Below are 12,165 nucleotides of genomic sequence, written 5' to 3' on the forward strand. Positions count from 1 at the left end.
GTAACACAAACACCAGACAACTCCTTTGTACATCAAACATCACCTGGCTACCCAGGCATGGTGGTGCACACATCCCCGTGATGCCAGCAACTCAGGAGACTGAGACAAGAGAATCACAAGGTCAGGACCCGTCCCAGCAACTCAGCAAGACCCTGTCACAAAATAAAAAGTGTTGTGGAGGTAGCTCAGTGGTAAAGCTTCCCCATGGGTTCAATCCCCAGTGCCCCATCATCCCCCCAAAAAGTCACTTGGCTAAACTGGATAATAGTTTTCAAACATTAGAGGAATGTTTACTCATGTGTTGGTGCCATTCGTGATGCAATGGCCACATTTTTAAATCACATTAACACTCTGTTCATCACTTTCATAAGTGTAGATAATCAACTAAACAATTATGCCGTAAAATAATTATGAAGAGGTGGGTTTTGAGTGCTATCTTTGCTTTTCTCTCCCTCCTTCCCCCCTCCCTCCCTCTCTCCCTCTCCCCCTTTCCCCCTCTCTCTTTTTTGGTTCTGAGGATTGAACCACTGAACCACATCCCCAGCCCTTTTCATATTTTATTTAGAGACAGGATCTCACTAAGTTGCTTAGGGCCTCACTAAGTTGCTTAAGGCCTCACTAAATTGCTGAGGCTGTCTTTGAACTCACCATTCAGCCTCCCAAACCGCTGGGGTTACAGGCGTGTGCCACCATGCCTGACATACCTTTGCTTCTAATGTAACTGTTACATGTAAATGTTACATGTAAGGCAAAAGTCAGATAACAGATAAACATATAAACATATAATGACTGTTGTAGTTAAAAATGGAGAATAAAAGCCAGCACACAGCATGTAGTCAACTCCATCCCACATCTACAAGCTCCTTTTAAATAAGAAAAAGATAAAATATATCACAAATGCTCAGGGTAAAATAAATCTACCATTTCTTAACATGACAGGAAAGTAAATATTTGACTCATAAAGAGACTGGAAGGGGAGAAGCTGGTCTGTGTGCTCCAGTTTTCTTCCGGGAGCAAGTCACTAAGAATGTGTATCTGGAAATGAAGTGTCAGAGTGACAACAGGAACAGGAACAGGACCCAGGTCCCTGCCCGAGGGCTTATAACAAAGGCTCAGACCAGGCTTTCTTCCAAAAATGTTTTTAATTCCAACATCCATCTTAATGGCCTCCTATAGACTAATTTAGCCAATAGTTGCTATTATACTAAAAATGGAAGCTAATGATTTCCACTAAAAACAACCAAGCCAGTATTACCAAAGAATGTTATAAGAAACTGATTATCATGGGTGCATTTGTTTTCCACTTCCTTTTCCCTGTAGAAAGCCTTAATAAGATTTCCACATCAAAAGCAAAACCATCTCTTCCTCTCCTGGGACCCGAGAATATTACAAATGTGTTCTCCAGAGGCAGCTGCCCCCAGAGCGCCTCTTCCCAAGACTCACCAAGCTCAAGGGTGCACCACCTGCGCCTGCTCGGTGTCTGCCATTCAACACGTGAGGGCACATCAGCTTCCTTCCTTTGAACACACCAGCACCCAGCACTTGGCTCTGTGCTACGTAGCTCTGCACATTTTACGATTTCCCAAATAAGTGCATTTTGAAAGAAGAACAACTTTTAAGGCAAAAGTCAGATCACAGACATATAACACAACTGTCTAACTGGAGGAAGCCTGGCAAAAAAATAGATCAAAGCTTTGTAGATGTCACTGCTTGAATTAGCAAGGAATGCTATAAGTGAAGCACATGAGACCTCAACATAATTATGATATGATTAAGTATTTTAACTGGCATTGATCCAAGCAGAATTCAGGTTTCTTGAGTCATACCAACATTCAGTTTTAATCTATTTGACATATATACTCTGAAATCATTTATTAGTCTCTATAAAATGAAATTCAAATGTAATATAGAAAATTATCTGTTCCAGGAGGAGTTAATGAAAGGGCTTGTTATAAAGGAATCTCTAAAATTATCAGACAATTACAATAAAGTTCCTGTGAATAATAATTGCAAAGCCTTTCTGCGACATGACCTTAATTAAATGTTTTTAATTTTATAACTTCTAGAAATGAAAGAAATGATTAGCTTTCATCTTCCTCTGAAACATTTTACCACTGATTCACATCCCCAGCTTTTATTATTATTATTTAAACTTTATTTTTATGTGGTGCTGAAGATCAAACCAAATGCCTCACACGTGTAAGGCAAGCGCTCTATACTAAGCCTCAACCTCAGCCTTATTGTTATTTTTTTATTTCAAGACAGGGTGTTGCTAAGTTACTTAAGGTCTCACTAAGTTGCTGAGGCTAGCCTCTAACTTGCAATTCTCCTGCCTCATCCTCCTGAGTCACTGGGATTACAGGAGTATACCACTATGCCTGGCTGAACTGCATAATTTTAACAGAAAGCTCTAGTTTCAGGGCCAACTCAGAATTATTTTCCTGCTTAATGAATTTCCCTTTTTTACTTATTTTGGGAAGCATGTTTTGGGGCCTTTTTCAGGATCCTGACCAAAAGGGTTTCCCAGCCAGGTGAAGAGGTCAGAGAAGCATGTACACACACACACACACACACACGCCTGCTTTCTCCATGTAGCTGCACAATGCGGCCCCTTGCTGTGTCTGTGCCCACCCATAGAACAGAAGAGCAAACACAGTAGAGTCCCCAGGGCTGCAAACACCATGGGATCATCTACACCCATGCTGTAGGTCTTACTGATGGCCCCCAGATAATTTCCTATAACATTTGAATACCTCAATGGTCTTACCTCATGGTGTCATAATGTTACTTTGGATAAATCTAATGGTATCAGATTGAGCAAACATTTTTCTGCATGTGCCTTAAATTATGGTTTCTTAAATGGAATATCCAATTTATGGGAATAGATTACCTGAGAAAAACTAAGGTAGTGATTTCATTCTAAGTGACCTGTCCCATTATATCAGTATATTTCCCTGCTAAAGAAACCAAGGAGCATAGACATACTGCACTAATAAAAACATTAAAAAAAAAACAAATTTTAAAGATCGGCTAAGAATCTAAATGGCCTGATATTACTTACGGGTTGTTGATACAATGTACCTTATAGCAGGCTCAGTTTGGGCAACTGGGAGAAGAAAATTCCACTTTCTTTTTGGAAACGGGGGATTGAACTCAGGAGCACTTGACCCCTGAACCACATCCCCAGCCTATTTTGTATTTTATTAGAGACAGGGTCTCACTGAGTTGTTTAGCACCTCACTAAATTGCTAGGCTCCTCCTGCCTTCACTTCCTGAGCCGCTGGGATTACAGGTCCACTTTCTCTTTATACCTGATCATCACTATCTAATTTCAGCCATAAAAAGAAGTTTTAACAGAATCCTAGAGAAACATTTCATTTGGATCATGGGATTGCTTAAAGAAGGATGTATATTCTGAGTTAAAATCAGGAAAAAATGTTGGATTTTTACTATTTATTCAGCATCAATTCACCATTGATACACACTTCAAGGGTTAATTTCTCAATGCAAAAATTTCCTTTAATGCATATTTTTTTTTAGTAGAGCTCTTTCCTCCTCTCTACACCATGTGTTCCTGATCCTTTGAATTGTCCAGGTAAGCCAACCTGCCTCACCAATGCAGCCCCCTGCAAGTACTCTATAGAAGTGGACTCATCAATTAAAAGCCAGGTCAGTACATAGCACAGCTTGAAGAAACTGCCTTCAGTTCATTGCAAATTACCAGGGCAAACATTTGTACTTCAAAGTTGACAAACAGAATAACAAGCCTCAAAGACTATTATCTCTAAGGAGATTTTGTCCTACCAAATTCTACATCCATGTATGGCTCTTATGCATTCATGGTTAAGAGTCAAAGATAACAATTAAAGCAACAAATGCCATGGGCGGTGATCCCAAACCACCTGGCCTCTCACTATACAGGCCGACCTGCTTCCAGCTCAGTACTAAGAATATTATTCCAAACAGCACAGTCAGTGCTGATCTGATAATCAGATCTGCAGTTTCCTTAGCAAATGAGGGGCTTCAGATGCCCTAGCATGGGGTCCCCTGTGTCAAAACTTTCTACATCTCCATAGTAATATATTTTCAACTTTAAAGCAGTTGAAGGAGTGACACAGATCATCAGCCAGTATCCTGAAGGAGGGAGAAAGGCTATGAGGGAAGCTGCCTTCCAACACCAGGCAGCATTACTACCCAGAGAATTCACTCCACCGTAGGACAGTCACTCACAGTCTGCTTTGAACCTAATCCCTAAAAAGGTGACAGAAAAGGATATCAGGAAATTCTCAATATCTATGCCTTCTATCTTTCCCTAAAAACCTCCAGCGAATAAAAAAGACAATTTGGAAATGAAAGTGTTAGATGTTACTCAAATTTGAGGGCCATTATCAGTATAGGAAAACGATTTGAGCAGTTGGTGTATATCTTTCTCTGTATTACAAAGTAAATTCCTCATATTTAATCATTTTGATCAATTTTAACAGACAGCATGGATCAAACTGGTTAAAACTTTAATGATGTCATAATATTTATTAACAGCAAATCCTGAATATAGAAGATCTATGAATCCCCTAATCACTTCCATTTTATGAACTGGCTTTTTAAAAATAATCAAAGAAGTGCTCTTTTGAAGAACAAAGTTTGGGGGCTTGGAGGAAGAAAAAGTGATCAGTACAAATGCTTCATAGATCCATCAGAGTTTTTAAGACATATAAATCCAACTATAGAAGATCAGATTCTGATCCAATATTATTTCTACATTTTTAGAATAACTTTTCACTCACCACTTCAAGGTGACAATGGCATTGAAAATATCCACAGGAAAAGACTAGCATAAAATACAATAAGATGATAATAGTAGTTGCATTCGAGGGGTTATTTCTCCTTTCTGTATTTTTCAATTGTTCTATGGCTATATATTTCTATGATAAAATTATCAATGAAGAAAGAATCCAAGGTTACAGAATGTAGTCAACTTGATAAAATAATTCTTAAATGTGCAGAAAGGAGACATTCAACCAAGATCAAGAAGATACCAGCTGGAAAGGCTCCAGGGAGATTTCAAGAGGGAGCCCATCAGCAGTGTTTCCTGGCAGCAATGTCCTCAGAGACAGGAAGCAGCGGGAGTCCCCTTCCCTAAGGCACCATGGATTCAAACCAAGGCAGATATGCCAAACACTGATTTCTACACATTTATTAGCCTTATGTGCTTAGGGAATCTCAGAACACTTCTGAAATTTGCATTTGATTCAGTTTCAGGGTGGAGAGAGATTCTCATGCAGACACCTACATGACCAAAAAATGGTGGCCTCACTAGCAATGGCAACCATGGAAGGAAACCCAACCATCTCAGAGACGTTGCATAACCTATGGGTTTAGGGAAGGTTTAGCTAATATTGCTTTTTCAAATGATACTGCATAAACTCAACTATATGCATTTAAAAACCTGTATGCACAAGGCTATAAACCGATCTCACATATTTTAAATTGGTATGTATCGCATCAGATAAATTTTTAAACTCATTTTTTAATGTCATAGGGGATGTTACAAACTAGTAAGTTTACCCAGAAAGAGGGAGTACAAATGCTACTGATACAGGTTTATGAAAATACAAGTCCTTCAGTAAGGATTTCAGAGTCCATTCCTCAGCAAATCACACAGTCTGTGCCCAAAGGCTGTGTATCCACTAAAATGGCTTCTTTCCAATCTCTGAACAGCATCCCCTCCACACAGTGGTGTCTGGATGTTGGCCATCTGCCTAATCCCACGGGCTCCTCTAGCAGGGTCACAGCTGCTGGTTGGTGAAGAAGGACTTAGTCTCCCTGCAGACAGGATTTACACAGAGTGGACAACTCAGAGTCAGCTGCTTGGAGCACAGCTTGTTGGACTGGATGTGAGAGAGCACCAAATCGGCCAGGGCCTGCAAGACACACAAGGAGCACAGAGCCATCAGGAGTGAAGAGTCCCCTGGCCCCGGGACGCCCACCTCCCTGTCTGTCTGCATGACTGCTCTGGTTATCTGGGCTTCTTTTAATTGGAGTTGTGCAGCCCTTGAACTGAATTCTGTAACACTGTCCTTTACTGAGCTTCCTCAGTTTAAGGAAAGTTAAAATCAAGATTTTAGAAAATGAATCCTCTTACCCCACCCACTCTACCTTTCCTCTGAAAAGCAAATTTTAAATTAGACATAGTTATGGTGGGCAGACATAAGAAAATGGGGGCTACCGAAAGGAGAAAGGAGGGAGTGAATGAGGGATTCGATCTTATTTTTGTAATTAATTGGAACTCCAAATGTTCTAATATGTGAGAAAACCAATATTCTGCAAGAGTTTCTCAGAGGATTACTCCCCGGAATGTTCTACTAAAATGGTTGTAACACTGCAGATACCTTAGAGAACAATGGATTTCCATTAAGAGACTCCGCTCTTCTGATGTTTTCAGCTCCACACTGAATCAAATGAGAAAGGGGAGGAAAAACACAGACATGTTTTATTTTCATTTTTTTTTGTTTTTAAGAAACTGACTGCTAACAAAAAAAATAAACAAACGCATGCACACACAATTCACAGCCTGACTTCCAGTGTTAAGTGACACAGAGGGAGAGGGCACATAGATTGATTCTTATCATAAATTACTCTTCAATTTCTATGTTTTCCCCTACCCCATTTCCTTCCCAAAGGTGGTTTGCTTCCAAACCATGTTTGAGATACTCCTTGATGGAATTCTCAAGTAATTTAAATCTGCTAACCATTTCTTTGATTCCACTTTTCTAATGCATACTCTTACTGTCTCTACCTAAATAGAATGTTGTTTGTTTTGTTTTTTGGTGCTGGGGTTTGAACCCAGGGCCTTGTGCATGCAAAGCAAGCACTCTACCAACTGAGCTGTATCCCAGCCCCAGAATGTTGTTTTAATTAAGTAAAATTTCCTACTTGCTTCCATTTCAAGTGCCAAAATGAAGGAAATTAATTTATGAACTCTAAAGTATATATTGGGGGGGTTAGGGTTGCAGCTTAGCGGTAGAGTGCTCATCTAGCACATGAGAGGCTCTGGGTTTGATCCTCAGCACCACATAAAAATAAATAAATAAAATAAAGGTATTTGTCCAACTACGACTAAATAATATATATATATATATTTTAAAAAGATATATATTGGGTCTAGATTGGATCCATATGGTTTAGATTCTAAACATATTCCTACAGAAAAAAAAAATTAACCTGAGTATTATTTTAGTATCACCTTTCTTTTCCCTGTCCAAAAACATCCAGTGTTTAACTATCCCCCAAATAACTGAGAACTGTCTAACAGTGATGCGCTGGAGGTAGTCATGCTCTTTTCTTTCCCTTTTCCTGCTGATGAGCTCATGGGTCACTTCAGTGTTAGACTGGCATTAACATCTGAAGATGGGCACAAGAATTCAGTAAGATTCCAGGCAAAAACCTCGCTCTCCGCTGAAGAGGCTGATCCTAAAACCTCATGCCAAAGTCAGTCGCAGCAGAATGACCAGTGCTGGCGGAGGACAGCCTCCCTCACTGCTGAAGGACAGTCAGGCACATCTTCAGGAAAACTGAGAGGAATGTCAGCACTGCCATCCTTTCTAGGAACTTATCCAAAGAAAATAACTGAAAAAATGAAAACATTTATTCTACAGTAGTGTATGTGAATAAAAATTAAAAATGCCTTAAATATATATTAATCTCTATAAAATGGATATTAATCTCTATAAAAATAATTAGAGATCTAATTATATTTACTAATGAGTTCATAATATACATTTTTAAAGAAAAAAGATTATAAAACAGTATGAATAAATAGCATTTCTATTAAACAAGCAGAAACAAGAAACCTAGTTTTATTAAAATACATATTTACCTATTAGGAGAAAAAGGGACGTATCTTTATCAAAATATGAATAGATGTTCTCTCTTGGAGTAAGATTATGAGTGCATTCTATTCTCTATGCCATACAACTCTCTGCTAAGATCTTCATTCTTTTTATTATCAAAAAGCAATAAAGTAATTTCTATTTAGGGGGAATTTTTAAAACTTTTTGAAGTTAGTTATTTTAAACATACTGTATTCTGCCATAAAAATAATGAAATAAACTATAGTTTAGTTGGTTTTCTTTAATCAATGTAGGGACTAATTTATTAGCTACTAATAATTGCTTTGGTTATTAAGTAATATGAATGGATGAGACTGTCATTCAGTACAGACAAAAACTTGCTTTCCAAACACACTGGTATGAACCATATTTTCACTGAAGTCTTTTTATCAAGTGCACAATTGGCCCACGTGATCATGGGATACAGAAGAATCATCAAACGAAATGCATAAGCAATGTCAATGCCTCACCTTGGTCACTTACAATCTGCCTGCCTGCAAATTCTTCTTAATTGTGGATGAGCAAGTTTAGAACCTTCTTACCTTCCTGGATGTTGAGACCAGCAATGTATACACAAATAATGAGGCTGGGGATTGGCTAATGTTCTGCCCCCATCCACTCTCCACCATGCCCAGCACCTGCCACCCAGTTCCGAGGGTTTACAGTGCTCTGCATGGCCAGGCCTCTGTCAATGGGGATGACCAGGAATTCTGGCCAAAGATGAGAGGGAGAAGGGGCTTTCTGAGTCCCCAGGCTTCCACAATCTCACAGAAACAACTGTAAATTGGACACAATTTTCAGGCCATCCCTCAGAAGCCATGAGATAGGTAAGCAATAGTTTTTCTCCATCCTGAACATCCATCTTATGAGATACCAAGGTGGTATTATTTCAATAATCAGATTGATCACAACATGGTAGCAAACAGCTAATTAAGTGAGTGCATAAAAGAGGTCAAGGAAATCACAACACACTCTGCTTCTTGTTCATTCCGTGCTCTTCTCTGAAATGACAACAAGCCCTATATGCCCTGAAATCCAAACAGAAACAGTAGAATAGCCTAAGTAAATGATACAACCATATTGGTAAAGAAAAGGAATTATGGAGCAGGGAAAAATTTTCTATCAGAATAGGTAATGTTTATAATTCACTTTTCTTAAAGGAATGCAGCTGTTATTATTTTCACATACTACAATCATCTTAACTAAACAAAATGATCCCTGGGCGACCTGGTTTAAAAAGGCACAAAAGTAACACCAGAAGTAACTCCGAGTATCTATCACACAGATGAAGCATTATTTAAAACAATGAGGCTGGAGTATTTGCAATCACATACAGCAAACAATATTTTTGAATGACAGATGGCTGTAGAGAAACTTTCCTTTTAAAACAGATCACAATGGGCTTAATAAGCCAGATGGGAGTGCTCACCTCCTTGGCTAAAACTTGAGAGTACTCGATATCCAATTCATACAGCGTTTCGATGTGATCACTGGTAAATGCTACTGGGACCAAAAGGATATTCTTTCTCCCCCTCTCACAAAGTCCTTTGATAGACTCATCTGTTTGAGGACCCAACCAGGGCACTGGACCAACCTATGAGAAAGGAGGATGAGCACATAAATAAGTAAATAACAGTCTGCCGTTACAATTAAAAATAAAATATTAAGCCAATAGAACTCAACTAATCCTTTGATTTCCTTTTATCTTTTATCTTACTCACTCAGTGAATTCTTTCTGCTCAGGATGAGCAAGCAGGTCATAGAGCAGTCTATCTATGTGGACGAGCCGAACTGAATCATTTTATAGCTAAGTCCTGAACCAGATGATCTTGAGGGCGGACTGCAAATGTGTGAAAGCCACCTACCTTGGACTGCCAAACCAGGCGGTAGGGGTTGGAGTAACCCAGCCTCTCCATGACTTTGTGGACAGTGGCGCCTACCTCCTGAGGATAGGGGTCCCCTCTGTTGACCACCTGCATCAGAGACACAAGGGTGTTCAGTTGCCAACATCATGAAAAGATCCAAGAGCTTCCGACTATGCGGTAACATGGTGTGAGTCCCAGACCAGAGTCTTCCCTGTCTCCGGCATTAAAGACAATATCATCTGAGCAATCATGGCACTTCCTTGGTTCCATTTCTTCACTGGCCAAAGAGAACAACTATACTCAATCACCTCTAAGGTCCCTAAGAAGATTTAACAATTCTACAATGTTGATTGTAGGAGATTGACAAAGTCTAACTATGGAGGATTGTCCCCCCCACCCCCACCTCTGATAGGAAAAATAACACAAAGAAGTTGGGCAGGAAGAGCCAACATGGGATAGAAACCTGTACCTATGTAGTGACGTGAGTGGATGATTTTAAAGCAGGAACTGAATGCATGCTGTATGGACGAATAAGCAGCTGCTGAGTTTACGATAAACTCCAAGGGAACAAGAGGAGGAAGGAGGAAGCGTGTGGTTCAGACTCCAGGCTCCTGGGGAACATGACCTGTGTCTTCTGCTTCCTTCTCTCTCCTCTCTCCCCACAACAATGGACAGTAGACAAATGCTCCGTGTGCAGCAAATGTCTGAAACACGTTCTGTCAGGACAGCCTGCTACTACATTTGAAAATGTCTGGTGCAGATATTTTAACTGTTTTAATATTTTCCTGAGTACTGATTCCCTACCTCCTCACCCTGCTTTATTTTCTTCTCTGACATCTCTTACCTTCTAATCTACCTTGCTATTTTCTTACGTATTATGTTTAGTATCTTTTACTGCTACTCTCCAGAGACAAAGATTTTTGACTGTTTTCTTCCTTCTCATATCCTATGAGAGAACAGTACCTAGATTATAATTGGGGCTCAATAAATACCGTATTATTGACATGAAATACTGACAAACTATATTTTATGATATTACCATTGGTTAAAAAGCCATTAGAAGCAAAATATAAAAGAAATGAAGGAAATATAAAGTGGCCATTAGGACAGTGTATTAATGATTGCTACACCCCAATGCTAAAATCAGTGGCAAAAATCTGAGGAATAACAAAATTTTGCATAGTCTCAAAGCATCTCCTCCAAGGTATTTTTAATTACAAAGAGAAAAACAGTAACTTTTCCAGGGACAAATATAGCAGATACCACCTTAACCAAATAACCAAAGACCATGTCACCAGGAATAAAACACACCAATGTCACAGAGCCCTACATGATTCACTGAGAAGAGTGCACCTGCTAATACCACACAGTCACAATCCAATCATGGGAAAGTACCAGATAAACCCCAAATGGAGGGACACACCAAAAGCAACGGAATTTGGGAAATAGCTCTTCAACCTAGCAGGGCAATAAAAGAAAAGTATGAAAAACTGTCATAGATTGGAGGATACTGGCGAGAAAAGACTGCCAAACACAGCGTAGGACCCAGGAACAGAAAAAGGACACTGGAGGGAAAATGAGTAAAATCCAAATAAAGTCTGCAGTTTAGTCAACAGAATAGCACCAACGCTCATTTCTCAGTTTGATACTGTACTATTTTATGTAAAATTTAGCATTAGGGGAAGCTGGGTGAAGGGCATATGGGACTTCTTTGTACTCTTCAGGCCACTCTTTGGTAAGTTTAAAAATTATTTCAAAGTAAAAAAGTTATTAGTTATGAGTGTAGGTGAAAAGAGGGCTTCCTAGGTCAGTGTTCTTTCTTGACAGTCCCGCCACCTTCCCTAGCCTTGGTGACTTCATGGCATCCCTCAGTCCCTAACAGGAACCCAGAAGCACAGTACCGTGTCCAGTCCCTGCAGGAAGGCAAGGGAAGGGAGACTGAAGGTGAGAGACCACAAGGAGGCACAGGGAATGTTCCAGTGCAAAATGTTCTCCTGGCCCCGTTCAGGAGCTGCCCTCTGGCACTTCAGGTTTCATCACACACAGGACGGATATGTGAAGAGGATCTGCATGGGGCTGGGGCTCAGTGGTAGAGCGCTTGCCTAGCATCTGTGAGGCCCTGGGTTCGATCCTCAGCACCACATAAAAATGAATAAATATCGGGCTGGGGTTGGGGCTCAAGCAGTAGCGCGCTCGCCTGGCATGCGTGCAGCCAGGGTTCAATCCTCAGCACCACATACAAACAAAGATGTTGTGTCTGCCAAGAACTAAAAAATATTTTTTAAAAATTCTCTCTCTCTCACTAAATAAATAAATAAATAAAATAAAGATATTGTGTCCAACTACAACTAAAAAAAATTTTTTTTTAAATTTTTTTTTAAAAAAAGAGGATCTGCATAACACCAGCAAAG

The 12,165-nt window shown here is 39.7% G+C and overlaps 1 protein-coding gene across 2 annotated transcripts in view; it reads right to left on the reverse strand.

The window, feature by feature from the left end:
* Positions 1–4,494: 4,494 nt before the first annotated feature.
* The window catches only part of Fech (ferrochelatase), a 33,352-nt gene continuing 25,681 nt past the window's right edge, over positions 4,495–12,165 (reverse strand). For both annotated transcript variants that reach the window (XM_046419454.2, XM_058571350.1), the window contains 4 exons: positions 9,755–9,862; positions 9,319–9,483; positions 6,390–6,449; positions 4,495–5,921 (listed from right to left, as the gene is read on the reverse strand). In XM_046419454.2, the coding sequence (XP_046275410.1) occupies positions 5,787–5,921; positions 6,390–6,449; positions 9,319–9,483; positions 9,755–9,862 (468 nt within the window). In that variant the 3' untranslated portion in view covers positions 4,495–5,786. The remainder of the gene's footprint in view (positions 5,922–6,389; positions 6,450–9,318; positions 9,484–9,754; positions 9,863–12,165) is intronic.

Source organism: Marmota monax, unplaced genomic scaffold (genome assembly GCF_021218885.2).
Source record: "Marmota monax isolate L192 unplaced genomic scaffold, Marmota_monax_Labrador192_F-V1.1 WCK01_AAM20220418_F8-fsc00088, whole genome shotgun sequence".
In the NCBI taxonomy this organism is placed as follows: Eukaryota; Metazoa; Chordata; class Mammalia; order Rodentia; family Sciuridae; genus Marmota; species Marmota monax.